General features: G+C 43.3%; 1 protein-coding gene across 21 annotated transcripts in view; it reads left to right on the forward strand.

Annotated features, from left to right (window-relative positions):
- NRXN1 (neurexin 1) overlaps positions 1–18,199 on the forward strand; it is a 1,255,052-nt gene that overhangs the window by 445,711 nt on the left and 791,142 nt on the right. For 8 of the 21 annotated variants that reach the window (XM_084623802.1, XM_084623813.1, XM_084623792.1 and 5 more), the window contains 3 exons: positions 4,216–4,517; positions 6,559–6,603; positions 7,531–7,692. In XM_084623802.1, coding sequence (XP_084479928.1) covers positions 4,216–4,517; positions 6,559–6,603; positions 7,531–7,692 — 509 coding nt within the window. The remainder of the gene's footprint in view (positions 1–4,215; positions 4,518–6,558; positions 6,604–7,530; positions 7,693–18,199) is intronic. The other 13 variants (XM_084623814.1, XM_084623817.1, XM_084623811.1 and 10 more) reach the window with 2 other exon arrangements.

Consider the following 18,199-nt stretch of genomic DNA (forward strand, 5'->3'; position numbering starts at 1 on the left):
CTGCCACTTCCAGTGATTAAATCCCAGAATAAGGCCCCATTGGGATTCACACAGGCCACCTCAGCAGCTTCTGAACCATAGGCACATAAACTCACTTTCTTCCTAAATTTTTGCAGTGTAAATTCCGACACTTCTACCTGTACGCGTGTACAGTGCAGATCCACACCGGGCAGCATGATGCTTAAGCACCAGAGAGATGTACAAATGGGGGAAAGATTGGCATTTCTCTGCCTAACTCATCTGTGGGCTCCATGCCCACCTACTGGATCAGGCCCAATAGGTGAAATACATAAAATGCCCCTCCCACCAAGGGAGGCGAGCTGGATGAGGATCTTCCTCATAATTTTTATCCCAGTGATTACGGTACTCAGCAGAGATGTGGGATACCATTAGATCAATTCCCCCCTCCACCTGAGAGGAAAAAGGGATTTGAGCAGAGATCTGCCACCTCTCAACTGGACAGGAGAGATCAGATCAGTGATCAGAAGAGAATGGGTTAACAACACTTTCCTGAGCTGATGCCATTCGCAAAGGGGGGTGACTTCCATTTTCAGTAAAGTGGACTGCAGATTGTTGGGATAGAGAGGACTAAGGAAGTTGCCCCACGGAATTCTGGGATACTTCCGTCTGACTTCCAGGACCAGAGTCAAGCACGGCTGCGTCTATGCTGCAAAGCAATAGGGCTCGGACCCTAGGCCCTGTTTTAACTTGAACTTGGACCCACCAACCCTGCAGGGACTTGGGACCATTGGACTGAGCCCTGGATTAGCATAATTGGAGTATAGATGCAAGGGAGGGTTAGGCTTGAGCCCAGACTCAAGCACAGGCTTGCATTGTAGTATAGACATACTCTCCCACAGTATTCTTCTCAGCAAGTTAAAGAAGTATGGGCTGGATGAATGCACTATAAGGTGGGTAGAAAGTTGGCTAGATTGTCAGGCTAAACGGGTAGTGATCAATTGCTCCATGTCTAGATGGCAGCCGGTATCAAGTGGAGTGCCTCAAGGGTTGGTCCTGGGGTTGGTTTTGTTCAATATCTTCATAAATGATCTGGAGGATGGTGTGGATTGCACTCTCAGCAAATTTGCGGATGATACTAAACTAGGAGGAGTGGTAGATATGGTGGCAGGTAGGGATAGGATACAGAGGGACCTAGGCAAATTGGAGGATTGTGCCAAAAGAAATCTGATGAGGTTCAACAAGGATAAGTGCAGAGTCCTGCACGTAGGACAGAAGAATGCAATGCACCGCTACAGACTAGGGACCGAATGGCTAGGTAGCAGTTCTGCGGAAAAGGACCTAGGGGTGACAGTGGATGAGAAGCTGGATAATGAGTCAACAGTGCGCCCTTGTTGCCAAGAAGGCCAACGGCATTTTGGAATGTATAAGTAGGGGCATAGCCAGCAGATCGAGGGACATGATCGTTCCCCTCTATTCAACATTGGTGAGGCCTCATCTGGAGTACTGTGTCCAGTTTGGGGCCCCACACTACAAGAAGGATGTGGAAAAATTGGAAAGTGTCCAGCAGAGGGCAACAAAAATGATTAGGGGTCTGAAACACATGACTTATGAGGAGAGGCTGAGGGAACTGGGATTGTTTAGTCTGCAGAAGAGAAGAATGAGGGGGGATTTGATAGCTGCTTTCAACTACCTGAAAGTTGGTTCCAAAGAGGATGCTTCTAGACTATTCTCAGTGGTAGAAGATGACAGGACAAGGAGTAATGGTCTCAAGTTGCAGTGGGGGAGGTTTAGGTTGGATATTAGGAAAAACTTTTTCACTAGGAGGGTGGTGAAACACTGGAATGCATTACCTAGGGAGGTGGTAGAATCTCCTTCCTTAGAAGTTTTTATGGTCAGGCTTGACGAAGCCCTGGCTGGGATGATTTAATTGGGGATTGGTCCTGCTTTGAGCAGGGGGTTGGACTAGATGACCTCCTGAGGTCCCTTCCAACCCTGATATTCTATTATTCTATGATTCTAAGAAGGGCAGGACTTAGGCCTTCTCCTCTATGTCTCCCATTGGCTACTGTAGGCAGGAGCTTCCTAGTGTGCTGGCTTTTGTGAATTCCATTTGGAGGTGCCTACCTCTCCCCATTCATTGTATAGAGAACCAAGATGTCTAACTCAGGTTTTATCAATCCCAGCAATTTTTAGGTGCCTAAATGTTAGGCCTAGTTTGGTGTGTGAGTCTAGCCCTAAGTGACTTGCCCAAGGCCCCAAAGAAAGTTGATCATGCAGCAGGAAATTGAACCTCGATCCCTCAAGTTCTAACACCCTAGCCACTGCACCATCCTGAGCTCCAAATGAACTACCGAATGAGCTAGTCAAAGCTGGTCTTTTGTAAAAGAATGTGTGGGACGTGCCAGCTGTATATATCTATGGGAGGAAGGACAGTATTATGGGGTAGGCACAGAACAGGGAGTCCTGAGACTCACCTTCAGTTTCTGGCTGTACCACAGACTTCCTGTATGTACTTGGGCAGCTCACTTAGAACCTAATTTTCAGAAAACATGAAACCCCAATCTTAGGTCTCTACAGTTAGGCAATGCAAACACAAGTTTGGCCTTTAATCACTCTGTGTTACAGATTTTATCTACAAAAGCAGGTGATACCTGCCCCACAGATATCTTGTGAAGCTAACTTAATTAACTTTAATAAAGTTATTTGAGAACTCTGGATAGAAGGTTCTATATAGGTGCAAATATTGTTTTGTTTTGAAGCTGATAGGCCATCAAAGTGAATAGCTAATGTGCAGCCTCTGTGAGACTTCTCTTGAGAGCCACTCCTCTCCCCCAAATAATAGTAAATGTTTATGTGTTTATGTAATGGCAAAGTGGAGGAATGGTAGGGAGAGTTTTAAATTGCATTGTATTACCTCCTGTGATGCAATTGGCCTTTCCTGGTGTTGTAAGAGGTAGCCAAACCATCTGTTACTATAGCACCAGAACAGTGAAAGCATTTCCTTTGATTACTGCAGACTTCTCCCTTTAGAAAGTATGGTGTCCAATCCCAGGCAGGTTTTTTTTAAAGTGAGATTTTTCTCTTGAGAAGGAAATTATGCTTTTCTCCTCCGTATCATACACCTAGCCTGTTGAGATATATTAGGGTCTTCTCTGAAGGAATTTTGGAGTACAAATGACAATTAGTCATTGAAGTAAAAGGGGCTGGCTTGATATGGCAAACAATGTTAAACCTTCTGAACCTGTTTTTCCACTGCATTGCAACTGGTGCAAAGTGGATTTAAAACGTTACCATATTAGACTTCTGCTCTCATTTAGACAATGAGGTGTTTTACACCTGCTTTGAACTAACTTTGAACATGTGTAAATGACTTTACAAGGGGAAAAGGAGTAGAGAATCATAGCCTGAAATTCTGTCTCTAATTAAATCCATGTCACAAGTCCCATTGATTTTAACAGGCCAAGATCCCACCATAGTTTCTAGTAGAGTGAATGAATAGTACCTTAGAAGTGCATGATATTTTTTCTCTAAGATATTGTCTACACTGCGGAAATGCATTCTAGAAAGCGTGTTCCCTAACATATCTTCACTAGCATGATGTTAAACACAATTTTGCCTTTAGTGTGAACAAGGACAGTCATGTTTAAAAGTTTGGTACCTGGTCGTGGGGAAGATCTTAGCATTTAAACAAGCAAATGTGTTTCTGAACATAGCTTGTCTCTTTGTATGCTAGGTGCTTGGTTGTGTTCAAAATTATTAGTCAAATGGCATTAACATAATCTAACCTGATACTGTTTCCCCAGTATAGACATGGCCACTGTAAGTTCCTTCAGTAATACTTAGGGCTTGTCTGCAAAGAGACATTCAGAAAAGTTAAGGTGAATCCTCTTGGGAGGATTAAGTCAGAGTGAACTAAGGCCACTTCCCTCTTGAATGAAAGCATACACAAGAGGGTTTAATGTACTTTAATTTATGTGAATTGACTTCACAACTTTTGTTGATTCACTTTAGCTTTCTGGGGTGTCCCTGTATAGAGAAGACCTTAGAAAAGTAATTTAATTTGAATGAAATGCTTGATTGGTCTGTTTTTGTTGGCTTCTTAATGGATTTTAAGCATTGTAAACATACAGTACTCTGTGTGATATAATATTTATTGTTGATGACACTAAAGTTAATTACAAAAAAGGCTGCTTTTCATGAATTTTATTTTTTTATTTCCAGGGATTTTAAATCTTTTTTCCTTTTATTTGTCAGGAAAAGAAGAATATATTGCAACATTCAAGGGATCGGAATATTTCTGCTATGATTTGTCCCAGAATCCCATACAGAGCAGCAGTGATGAAATAACTCTGTCATTTAAAACTCTTCAGAGGAATGGACTAATGCTTCATACAGGAAAATCAGCTGATTATGTCAATCTTGCACTGAAAAATGGAGCTGTCTCGTTGGTCATTAATTTGGGCTCAGGGGCCTTTGAAGCACTGGTGGAACCTGTGAATGGGAAATTTAATGACAATGCCTGGCATGATGTGAAAGTAACCAGGAATCTGCGTCAGGTAACAGTACAATGGATACAAGAATAACTGACTGTTTCTGCTACAGCTAAATGTGTGATGCTTTGAAATCTGAATAGAGTGACATTGGATGTTTAGTTGGCATTTAAAAATACCTTTTATTTACACACACAGGGATATTCCTGCCACACTTGAGCAGGGGCATATCTAGAAAGTAGTGGGGGCAAGAGGCTGCTTAAATGAGACAGTATTACAGTCAGATATTTCAAAAGACTTCAGGTATCATGCACATATTTTTCTTGTACAATTTTCTGCCCTTACAGTTTTTTATTAGTCACTATTACATGCTGATAATTGTCCACAGGGCATGTATTTCTATAGCTGAATCACAGCTCTTTAGTTTAAAGAAACTTTTAACCTATTCCCCCCCCCCGCCCCAAAAGCAGTAGATTCATTCTCAAAATAACCCTCATACATTTTTGGTGGCATTTTCTGTCTCATAGCCACGTCTAACTGAAGAAAAACAGCAACAACAACAACAAAACCTTGTAGGCTACAATTCATTAGTAAAATGCATGTCTATATTGGGGTCATTTTGTATTTTGGTAGTTAATCCTTGGGGGATAGAATGAAATTCCAAGTATGTGTATACACTATATAAACTTATTTAATACCACATATACAGTGTATGCACATATGTGGCATTAAAATGTTATGTATAGTAATGTTTTGGGGTTTGGGATGGGTATTCAATGATACTTTATTGGTACTAAAATGTGTAATTCTGTTAAATGCTATATATATATATATATATATATATATATATATATATATATATATTTACTGCCCTACATGCTTATCTTAAATCAATATCCTTAACATATCTGTTGTTTCTCTAAACAGTTGCAGCTTGATGGGAATATCTTTGGTTTCCCTTAACCAAAACAGCCCTCTCTTGTGGCGCTGTTAACTAATCCATCTAACCTCTTTTTTTCCCTTTTCTAAAATTGTTTAGCTATTACTTTTCTGGTTTTGTTAATAGCAAGTTAGATAGGTCACAGTTAATTTGGAATTATAGTGCAAAAGAGTGAAATAACCAAATGGAATTTTAAAAAGTAACCCCTAAGATTTTACAATTATGTGTAATTTTGGGTTACACATGCATCAACACATTAAAGTGTTTATCTTTCTAAAACAGCATAGCTACAAGAATTGTATTTGCATACTATATAATCTATATTTAGTTTTAAATTATTGCTAACTACAACAAATGTGGAGAGTTCTTTGAAAGAGGCTGCAAGGGACCCACTTTCTAGATTTGCCTTTGCTCATGTCATCAGACAAACCTGTAAATTGGAAGATTAAAGTGGGGGAAAGGGGAGAGGCTTCCTTTCACTTGCCAAACAGAGACGTAAAATAGGTGCATGTTCAGAGAGGTAGTTGCAGAAATCCATTCTACTCATTCTATGTGTCAGGTTCTTTGCTTTGTTTCATTGCAGTAAACTGTGACCCTAAAGTCCATCAATGTGACCGAAAGACGTTTTGGAGTTGAGAGGGAGTCCTTGGGTGCTGTTGAAACAACCAAATAAAAAAATAATAAAAATATTTAAAAATTGAGCAGTAGGGGATATACACTAATTTCTACTAATTTGCTGGGGAAACAGTTTGGGATTCAGGGCAAGCAGTGGTCAGCTGATGAGCTTTAGGCATTTTGATCCCTTTAGCCATTTTGAGTGTCTGTCAGCTGCATTCAATGGAAGGAAGATGAAGGGAACATTACCGTATGTCTGTTTAGATGAGAGCTGAAAAGTTCTGAAATATATTTGCAGGAAATACAACTGCTCTTACCTCTCTGGAGGCATATTTGTTAGTCTGCTTTTTTTCTTGTAAAATTTTTTTGCCCTTTTTCTATGTTACTAACATGCTTAATAACTAACATGTCATTCATGGAATGTTTCATTCTACTAACCGTTACCTGAACCAAATAATGTACTAACATGGTAGTGACCATCATATTTTTTAAGTAACAATCGTTATTCTGTTCACAGTTTTTAATTTCCTTTCTCCCCCCTTCTCCACAAAGCACTCAGGCATTGGACACGCTATGGTAAACAAACTACATTGTTCGGTAGATATCATTCTAATTGTTTCTTATTTTGGGTTTGCCGTGTGTTTTCTTTCTTTCTTTTAACTGTAGACATCATTAACAAAAAAGGAACTGCGGTTGGTACTCTTCTGCTTACTTTTAACTCCTTCTTTTCATCTGTTGTTGACCTCCTTATTTTTACCTGTTCCTGTCAAATTGTTTTTTAATTCACATGTAGGGGCATCTTTAACATTACGAACGTTTGCATCAAGCTGTGGTTAACTAACAAAGGATAAGGCTAAATTGTGGCTGGCCCGAGTGATTGCTGGCTCAGCCAGTTTCTAACCATTCATAATGCATGGCATGGAGACTTGGACTGGGAATGATGGAAATGCCACATTCATACATCTTTACTTCATCACAAGCAGTTTGGTTCTTTTTGTTCCTTATTTTATTTCCTTTCTTTTCTTCTGATACTCTTTCCTGCATGTGCACATCAGAGTGTGCTGCTTACACAGATTGTTTTGCTGTTTTTCTTTTCTTTGGCATGGAATTAAGCTCTTGCATGGTTAATAACTGCTGTTATATAGTGCAAATAGTGATGGTGCTGAAAAAAGCTTGTGCCTTTTATGTTAACAAGGTGCACGTTTTTATTAGTCAATGACAGACTACTAAACTTACTAATATGTACACCAGCTAAACTAACTTAGGAAGCATTCTACTAACACCATTTTTGTGTCTGCTAAATAACTTTTGAGTTGCAATAGGGTATATGCTGACACTAGTTCAACAATCAGAAAACTCTTTAACTAGTTAGAGCTCCTAGGGGTAGTTGACTAGAATCCAAGACTAAACCTCAAACAGACATGAAAATGGGTTCCGCCTTATGTCTCAAAACCAGGCATATCCCAGGACTGCAGTATGTAGGTCTGAGTATAGCGTGTCCTTTCCCTGTGCTTTGTTATCTAGGTGACAATATCAGTGGACGGAATTCTGACTACTACGGGCTACACGCAAGAAGACTACACCATGCTGGGTTCTGATGACTTTTTCTATGTTGGTGGCAGTCCTAGCACAGCAGACCTACCCGGGTCACCAGTCAGTAACAACTTTATGGGCTGTCTCAAAGAGGTAAATATCATCAGCCATAAATCCATCACAAATGTCACATCATCATTTCTAGAGATGGCCAAAAATGAGAACCCCTGATCCAATCTCTTTGTACTTTGGCTGGGATTCCAATATTTGAACCTGTCCCTTCAATCATAATCAAAGGTAAAAGTAACCTATTTTCATTTCTTGAGTGTATGTAAAACCTTGTGAATACAGCTGACCTTGTGAACAGTTCAATTCCTTCCATTGTATCTGGTTCCAAACCCTCATCTCAGCCTAATTTGGATCCAAACAATACTTTCTCTGTCTATCTCTAAAAATTTTATGATCTAGTTACTGTATTATTTAAATCCTTGTGTTTTGAACATATCTTTGCATTACTTTCTTTTAACATTAAACACAATTGTAAAGATATTTCCTAACCTAACCTCACAAGCTGTGATTCTCTGATGTCCTTCGATATTGTGAAAGGGAGTGAGGAGGGGTCATAAATGCAAGCTTTTTATGGCAGATTGCAGCTAGTTGCTGTTGATCTTGGTTTAAAGGAAGCTTGTTGTGTGAAGTGAAATGATTTACTGCATTGATAAATTTCAGTGCAATACTGGAGGCTGCTAAGAGATGGTGCAATGGTATTCCAGGGTTATATTTTAGGAAGGACTCGAGGAGAGAGAGAATGTGACACAATGAAGTGCTCAGACTGTGGTATCTACAGGTTCTTTGTGGTATTCTAAATCAACTCTTTGTAGAGCCTAGAAACACTGGTTCAGAATCATGCTTGGTAAAATTCACTGCTCTTGAAAGAATTGTAATGGTCTGTCAAAGTGTGTCTAGGACCGTCAGGTCACAAGTTATGTGACCTTCAAGTGTGTGTCAAACAAAAGTATTAAATATTGCACTTAAAAAATCCGGTAAGATCCACTATTTTCTCTGCTTGACTTCATTTGGCCACTGTATTGCCTCTTGGCTATGGCAACAAACTGTATCGTAACATCAACAGCAGCTTGGGACTCAAATGACCTCTTGGGTTTTGGTAGGATAGGGAGCACAATGACAGCTTTGTGGAACCCAGTGGTTAAAAAGACAAAAGGGAGAGCACTCTCTGCACCAGCTGAGGAGGAGGGGGAGCTCTGGGGGAGATATACTTACCCAAGCCACAGAGAGGAGGGAGAGCTCCCTTCTGTTATGATCAGTGTAGTGACAGAGTTTTGCTCCAAACCACTTCCTCTTACTTTATCCCATAGTAAAATCTCAATAGCTCCACAAAACCTACATTGAAGATTCAATAAAAGTTGATTTTAAGACCTTAAGCTTTTTACCTATAAATGTTCTGAGTTTAGTTGAAGGAAGGTGCTATGAGAAACAGCTGGATGCCTGTGACAGACCCTACAGGAGGTGAGAGAGAAGCAAGGGGGAACACCTCTAGGCCCCTGCAGTCTGCGTGGGTCAGGGGAATAGCTTTGATGTGTTGTTTTGTAGTGGAAGAATAAAACTGTGTCCTGAAGGAAGAGCCTGAATAGACTTTGAGCATGGTGTTAGTCCTTCCTGGCTGTGAGACAGGCCAGCAGCCTACTCCATCTCTCTCCTCATGACATTCTGCCAGAGTTGTGGTCAGTGGAGGCAGCTGAGTTTGAGCCCTGTTGCTGGTATAAGAGAGAGGGGGCAGCTCTCAAGGCATCTCCATTGGGGCCCACACCTTTGAAACTCTCTTCGTCCCTTGGTCCATAAGAGCTCAAATTTGTTAGGATTTAAAGTGTGCCCTGAGATATATCTTTTCTCCATCCTGAAAGCTCTATCCCTCCATTGGAAGAGACAGGGGTCCTCTCAAAACAATAGTATGTGACAGTGTAATTATATATCATAATGTGTACACAGAAGGGGGCAAAATTAAGGTTGCACCGGTAACCTTGAATGTGGCATTTCCTAATTTTTGAGTGCTTGATTTTGCAACTTTAATGTTCTCTGTTAATGAAGTTTTTTTGTAAGTAACTTCTTAAGCTTAAAGGCAAACTTAAAAAGCAAAACCCCTGTCATGTGGAACCATATTGACCCCCACGTAGATCATCAGCAGGACTACTGGAACCTTTAGGTCTAAGCATAGACCTCAACCCTTTAAGCACAAGAATAGGTTTTTACCCTTTGCTCCTAGCCTTCACCAGTCTGCTCCTGCCCTTCTTCTCTTTCTCACCTCTTTGCATTCTAGTCAGGTGGTTTCTTCCTCCTCTTTCCTCCTGCCTAGCTGTCAGCAAGGGAAAATCACAAGGGAGATAGTCTTCCTGGTCTCAGTTACAATGCCCGCAAATCAGAGTGGTCCCAGTCAGCCGGGAGGAACATTTACAGGGACAGTCCTGCAGACCTCATCTAGAGTTTGCTCAGCATGGTCTATGGGGAGAAGCATACTCAGTGCAGTGTTTGAGGATGGAGTATGCTCAGTGCAGACGGAATGTAAGGAGAATTTAACTACTCAACTCCAACAAGCTTCTATGGAGCATGTGCACTTGGCAATTCCCTGAGACTTCTAACTTGAACAAATTTGGGCAGATATTCAGAGGGACAGCAAAAAGCACCTTTCCAACACTAGAGAGATCCCTTTGCCAAACTGCCAGACCGTGCTCCAAAGCAAAGGACTCTATAGACCCTCTGAAAGAAACAGATATGATTATAACATACAGATATATTTTGCTAATGTTAAATATATTATTCCCTACCCTCATTCTTGGAAATAGTAACATAACTGTTACTGATGCGACCCTTCACACTTCTCCCCGCTCCAAAACACTTGTGTACACAAAAAATACACCACACAGAGCATGAGGCAAAAACCTGGTTTGGAAAATTTTTGCCCAAATGGTTAAAGTTTGGCAAAGTTATAAGCAATGGAAAATAGGGTCTTACAATGGAAAGTTAGGCAATCTTAACTATAGCTATCATATCCAGCTACCCTGTTAGTTCACAAGATATCTGCCAGTAAAACAGTCACTGATCCCTCAGATTAGCACAGCTGTTAGGTCTTTGATCCAAGACTTAGTGTCACAAGTCCCAGATCTCTGACCAGTGCAATTTTCAATCTCTACATTTAGAAACAATATTGGAGAGTCATTGAAAGTTAACATCATCAGGAATGGCTTATACTACCACAGTGTCAAACATTCAAGCAATTTCAGTACTGCTTCAAATTTGCTAGTTTTCTGTTGTTCATTGTGCAAAGTCTTCCCATAGTTGAAATTAAACTGTTTTTTAAAATTCGTTACTGCAGTAACCACAGATGAGTATTTTAAAGGAGATGTTATGGAGCAGATTCAAAGTATATCTGTTTTCTCCAGCTACTTTATTGATTTATACTTCAGCTTTGTACAGTCTCCACACTAAGGGACAGACATCCAAAACTCTGGGCACCATCAATATATGTTTGAAATTACAACATAGAAGATACAAAGTAAAAATTAACCTTATGTACACAATGTCATCACGGGTCATGTGACCAACATGTCTTAAAGCCACTGCTGGACTTTCTCATAGTCAAATGCCACGCTCAACTGCTTCTGTGCTCTGTCATTTCCTTCTCAAAAAGATGGGCTTCACAGCATGCCTAGGTCGACAGCTCTGGCCTATTTCAGATCTTTAAGGGCAGAACATTACAAAGGAAAGTGATCCTTATGGAGAATGCTCTGCCTGTAGTCCCCTTTTTATAACAAGGGGTATCGAGTTCAGAGAAGTCTGCTGATCACAGTTGTGGTAGCTTGGCAGAAGGAGGGACTCCATCCTTCAGGTCAGAAGATCTCAAGCTCTCTTGGACATTTATAGATTAAAACCAACATGCAGCCTGTGGATATCATAGAGCACTGGTAATGAATGCTGCCCATTCATAGACACCACTTAGTGAGTGGGCTGCAGCATATTCCTCCCACTTAAGTGCCTGGTGTAGGTATAGCCCCATGTAGAGCACATTAACATACACCATTCCTGAGGTGATGAAAGTATGGAGCACAGTCACAATCCCCTTGCAGATGGTAAAAAGCTATATTTGTAATTGCTGTCATGTAATCAAGTCATAGTAGAAAACAATCCAACATAACCCTCAGATATTCAAGAGGACTGTCTAGATTGAGTGAAATGGAGACATAAAGCTGGATGTTATCCACAAGTGGCAAGCAACAGAAGCCCATGCCTTCTCACTGAGCTTCCCAGCTACCCTATATACATGTCAACTGGAGGGAAGACAAGATAGAATCTTCTGGAATTAAAGACAACACTAAGACTAAGGGCCCTTAGAAAGAAGGAGTAATCACCACACCCTGCCCTGTGGAAAGGGTCAACAAGGAAAGATCAAAGCCACCTAAGAGCTGCACCTTCAATTCCCATTGCTGACTGTAAGAGAGTCAGCAAAACCGAATTGTCAGTAGTATCAAACACTGCTGAAAGAATAGACAATTTCAATATGGAATTTCGTTTTCATTGCAGGGTTATGATACCAGCGCTGTTTCTGTGCCAACCCCAAATCTGTAGCCAGACTGAAAATGGTCAAAGAAATCTGAGGCATTTAGGTGATACTCAGAAAATTGTCTCACCACAACTTTCTCTATCAAAAATGGAAGATTAAATACTGGCCAGTAATTAGTCATTGCCAGCATGGGGGTGGAGGGGATTGTTTTGTTTTTTTTACTCAAAGGCTACAAGATAGCATCCCTAAGAGAACCAATACCTTGGTTTCCTGAAGAGAGGTACTGACAAGCTCACCCTGTAATGGACTCGATACTTTCCCACAGGCTTTCACCAGCCAGGAGAGACACAGGTTCACAAAATAGGTTTTGGGACAAGGTCCTCCCAATACCTCCATACTTCAATGAGCAGTAGTGGACTAAACTCAGCCAGAAAAGACCTAGCCTTTGTCTACTTCTGTAACCATGAAAGCAAACACCTCAGTCTAAATACACATAATTTTACGGTAAAATAATCAAAGTTTTTCTCACTGAGTGGGGCACAAATAAGCCTGAGTGGAGTCAGATTGGGTTGATCAAGCACTCAGAACAAATGCTCTTACTGAGCTGTTGCAGATGCCACGATAGGGCAAAGAATATCATGTTTGCCTGCTGTACAGCTCAAGCATGTGGGATTAAAAATTATTTGAACCAGCTGATCATATTCAGTACCAGAGTTCTGCCCCTGCCCCTGTAGGCATCTTCCCTCACATTTCATCTTTTGCAAGTCATCTGTATACCAAGGTGTACTGTGATGATGAAGCCAACAAAAAGGTCAGTTAGAGGTTACCTTTGTCAAGGGTAGAAGACAAAATATTATTGTAAAATCCTACCAGATCATCAACATAGTGGTGTGTTGGAGGATCAGTCATATTCTTCCAGGTCTCCTGGAAATGCTGTGGATCCATTAGCCGACAAGATGAATCATCAAAACAGGTCCTCATCTGACAGGCTATGTGTGCCACAACCTAAAAACATAGGATATAACAATCAATACATGACACGGGATGGGGTGAAGAGACAGAGTAACAAAAATAACAGCATATGCACATTTCTTAGCCAATAAGAAGCAGTAATTGCATCTCATCATCTGCCTACCTATTAATATGTTGCAGTTTATACTATGCATTATGAAGGAGGGTCTTGAAGGAGGATTCATAAATTTTAGGCCAGAAGAGATTATTACATCGTCTAATCTGACCTCCTGTATTACAGGCCATACCAGTTCAGCCTTTTAACCCTGTATTAAGTCCAGAAACTCAAGATAATATTACGGCTTTACAGATTTTGACTGGGAGCTCTTCAGATTTGTAAGAAGAGACATGGGAGAAAGCATGAGAGTCCTTGTCAGCGTAGCAGGCAATCAAAGCTGGTTCTTTTGTGCAATGCAGGTTGTGAAGGTCTTTGGAAGTAAATGCAACAAATTTGTGTTTGCAGAGGAAGATGGGGAGCCAGCTGAGGGACTTAGAGAAAAATGACATATACTGATGAGACAGGAAGATAATTTTAACAGCAGCAGGGTTCCATTTTTGGCAAACAATTTTGTTAGTATTAATAACTGTATGGTTTTGTACATGCAGTTTAGGCACCTAAGCATCTAATTTTGAAGCATAGTCGGATAATTGGATATGTAAATAATTTAAATTGTTGCTGTATTTATTTTCACTTGCCAATTGTGTGCATAAAAATGCAGGTTAATGAAGTTTCAAAATGTGGCCCTATATGTTAACATTTAAAAACCAAGTCCTTTGAGTTTGGCCAAGATTCACTTTGTGCAGGATTTGAGGGAGGGGGGAAAAGGTGGCAAAAAGCCACACTTACCCATCCCACCCACTTTCCTGTGTCTGTCTGGGCCCTGCTGTAAATCAGAGCAGCCTCAGATTAGCTCTAATTTATTTTGAGTTGCAGTGGCCCACAAGGGACAATTGCAGGAACTGGGGATTAGCTAAAGTGTCTCAGTGCTCTCAACATGTCCCCTGTTGTATTAATTTAGGTGGGATATAAGGGCCTAGTGATGGGGCGTGTGCCCCAAACTGGCCCATAAGGGGTTAAAAGAGCCCTAGGGAAGCTGGGCAGGAGGCAGCCAATTAGAGAGGGGCTGTGAGGAGCAGCCAGTCAGGGCTGGGTTGGCTCACATAAGAAAAGCTGCAGAGCAGAGCAGCTTCAGTCACTCTCTGGAGCTGGAGAAGGGAGGAGGACTGCTTTGCAGGCAGAAGGTAGCAGCTACCCTAGACAGAGCAGTGCTGCAGGCAGAGACCTGGGGAGCTAAAGGCAGTTCCTGGAGGGCTGCAAGGATCTCCAGGCTGAGGCCCTGAGGCAAGAGCAAAGAGGGTGCTGGAGCATGGGGAAATGGCCATGGGAAACCTACTGAAGAGTGGGAGGGAGCGGTGCAAGCAGTGACCTTCTATAGTGTCCCTGGACCGGGACCTGGGGTAGTGGGCGGACCAGGTTCCCCCGCCTCTTTCCTCATCATAAAGGAAGCAGCCAGAAAACTGGCTGCAGTTGCCACTGAAGGAAGTGACTGGACAGTGGACTGCAGTTCCCCTGGAAGTGGGGGAGAACCGAGTGTGACACAGCTAGAGGTCTGTGTCCTGAAGAGGATGCTTCAGTCCTTGGGGCAACATGGGTCGAGGAGCAGAGATGACAGCAGCTGAGACACAACCAGAAGAGGGAACAGAGCTAATTCCCAACACAGCCAGTAGGAGGTGCCATGCTGGTGAATCCCACCCCATCACATATGGTAGAGAATGTGGGCACACGGTCATCCTGATATAAGGGGAGGATATGGGATGATGCAGACTACTGCCTGTTTCAGAGATTTGAGGAATTGAGGGACATGGAACTTGGAGACAATGGATTCAGGGTATAAAGAGGCCTTCTTTTTGGAGGGTTCTGGTGCCTTCCCACACTGGACTCCAGGGTCGGTGCCCCTGTGGAAAGGTGCATTGCTGCTAAAGGTACTCAAAACCCAACAGAGTCAATGGGAGGCACAAGAGTACATGCAGGCCTATGTGACCTGGCTAGCAGAGCAGCAGCTGTACCAATTCAAGTCGCTGCGAGAGGGAGTCTATAGAAATCACAGGGAGTGAGAGGGGAAGCCAGGTACCAGGACCAGGAGGATGTTATGCCTGTGGGTGACAAGGGCACTGGAAAGCAGAGTGTCCCTATCGGGATGGGTGACAGAGACCTCACCCAGAGAATGGAAAGAAAATAGAGTCCAGGAAAACACCCACCTGTGAGGAGAACAGGGAGGGGATGGGCATGTTGGGCCTGTGAGCAACAGGGGCACCAATGGAGGGAGTGCCCAGACCTGAGCTGTAAGTTCAAGGCTCGCCCCAGGAAAGGAGCTGAGCAAGGGAAGGACCATATGAGGCCCTTATACAAAAGGGAGGCAAAGAGTTGGCTGTCGGTGCCATGAGGAGGGCCATATAAGAAGATACTACCCCACCCAGGAGAAGGCGGGGTAGCAAAGGGATGCCTGGGAACCAGGCTAGATCAGAGACTCTCAAGAGGGATGTGGCAATGATGACTGTGGAACTCGCAGAGAGCTATCTCCCACATCCAGCAGGGGGAGGTAGGGAAGTGGCTTTTTTTGCCTTTGTCTTCACAGACAAGGTCAGCTCCCACCCAGTATGGGGAGGAGGTGAGCAGCCCTCAGTGGTGAAAAAACAGGTTATGGATTATTTAGAAAAGCTGGTCATACACAAGTCCTTGGGTTCAGATCTAATGCATCCAAGGGTGCTGATGGCTGATGTGATTGCAGAGCCATTGTCCATTATCTTTGAAAACTCGTGGCGATCAGGGAGGTCCCAGATTATTGGAAAAAGGCAAATATAGTGCCCATCTTTTAAAAAAAGGAAGAAGGAGAACCCAGGAAACTACAGACTGGTCAGCCTCACCTCAGTCCCTGGAAAAATCATGGAGCAGGTCCTCCAGGAAACCATTTTGAAGCACTTGGAGGAGAGAAAGGTGATCAGGAACAGTCAGCATGGATTCACCAAGGGAAAGTCATGCCTGACCGACCTGATTGCCTTCTATGAGATAACTGGCTCTGTGGATATGGGGAAAGCAGTGGATGTGAAATATCTTGACTTTAACAAAGTTTTTGTTATGGTCTCCCACAGTTTTCTTGCCAGCAAGTTAAAGAAGTATGGATTGGATGAATGGACTATAAGATGGATAGAAAGCTGGTTAGATTGTCGGGCTCAATGGTAGTGATCAATGACTCAGTGTCTAGTTGGCAGCTGGTATCAAGTGGAGTTTCCCAGGGATCGGCCCTGGAGCCAGTTTTGTTCAACATCTTTCTTAATGATCTGGAGGATGGGATAGATTGCACCCTCAGGAAGTTCGTGGATGACACTAAGCTGGGGGAAGAGATAGAGATGCTGGAGGGTAGGGATAGGGTCCAAAGTGACCTAGACAAATTGGAGGATTGGGCCAAAGGAAATCTGATTAGGTTCAACAAGGACAAGTGCAAAGTCCTGCACTTAGGATGGAAGAATCCCATGCACCTCTACAGGCTGGGGACTGATTAGCTAAATGGAAGTTCTGCAGAAAAGGATCTGGGGATTATAGTGGACGAGAAGCTGGATATGAGTCAATAGTTGCCCTTGTTGCCAAGAAGGCCAATGGCATATTGGGCTGCATTAGTAGGAGCATTGCCAGCAGATCGAGGGAAGTGATTATTCCCTTCTGTTCGGCACTGGTGAGGCCATACCTGGAGTATTACGTCCAATTTTGGTCCACCCACTACAGAAGGGATGTGGACAAATTGGAGAGAGGCCAGCGGAGGGCAACAAAAATGATTAGGGGGATGGGGCACATGACTTATGAGGAGAGGTTGAGGGAACTGAGCTTGTTTATTCTGCAGAAGAGTGAGGTGGGATTTGATAGCAGCCTTCAACCCCTGAAGAGGGGTTCCAAAGAGGATGGAGCTTGGCTGGTCTCAGTGGTGGCTTATGAGCAAACAAGGAGCAATGGTCTCAAGTTGCAGTGGAGGAGGTCTAGGTTGGATATTAGGAAACACTATTTTACTAAGAGGGTGGTGAAGCACTGGAATGGGTTACCTAGGGAGGTGGTGAAATCTCCATCCTTAGAGGTTTTAAAGGCCTGGCTTGACAAAGCCCTGGCTGGGATGAGTTAGTTGGGGATTGGTCCTGCTTTGAGCAGGGGGTTGGACTAGATGACCTCCTGAGGTCTCTTCCAACCCTAATCTTCTATGATTCTATGATAAGATGACTGGGATGAAGAGGACCCAGACAGATAAGGGAACCCACACTGGAGCAGGACAGGCTGCAGTTGGGACCCAGACCCTGAAGGAGGGAGGCAGATTGCACCTCCTAGCAGAGAACCTGAGGCACAGCTGCGTGAGAAGCAGGGACGATTATACACCCCCTGGGGTAGTCAGTCTTAAGGAGGAGGGTGTGTGATGGGGCATGTGCCACAATCTGGCCCATAACGGGTTAATAGAGCCCTAGGGAAGCTGCATAGGAGACAGCCAATTAGAGAGGGGCTGCGAGGAGCAGCCAGTCAGGGCTGGGCTGGGCTGGCCCATATAAGAAGAGCTGCAGAGCAGAGCAGCTTCAGTCACTCCCTGGAGCTTGATGAATGAGAAGGGCCAGCTGCCTTGCAAGGTGAGGGTAGCAAACACCCTGGACAGAACAGTACTGCAGGGAGAGAGCTGGGGAACTAAAGGCCGCTCCTGGCGGGCTGCAAGGATCGGCAGGCTGAGGCTCTGAGGCAAGGGCAAAGAGGGTGCTGGGATCACAGGGAAGTGGCCTAGGAAAACCTACTAAAGAGTCGGAGTGGGAGCTGTAAGCAGCAACCTTCTACAGGGTCCCTGGGCCAGGACCCAGATTAGTGACTGGGTTCCCCCAACCCCTTCCTCGCCACTGAGGAAGTAGCCAGACAACTGGCTGTGGTTGCTGCCGAATGAAGTGGCTGGACAGTGGAGTGCAGTTCATCTGGAAGGGGGAAGAACCAAGTGTGAGACTGCTGGAGGTCTGTGTCCTTGGGGTGACATGGATCCAGGAGCAGAGGTGACAGCAGGC

The sequence above is a fragment of the Lepidochelys olivacea genome, assembly GCF_965140295.1.
Source record: "Lepidochelys olivacea isolate rLepOli2 genome assembly, chromosome: 3".
In the NCBI taxonomy this organism is placed as follows: domain Eukaryota; kingdom Metazoa; phylum Chordata; order Testudines; family Cheloniidae; genus Lepidochelys; species Lepidochelys olivacea.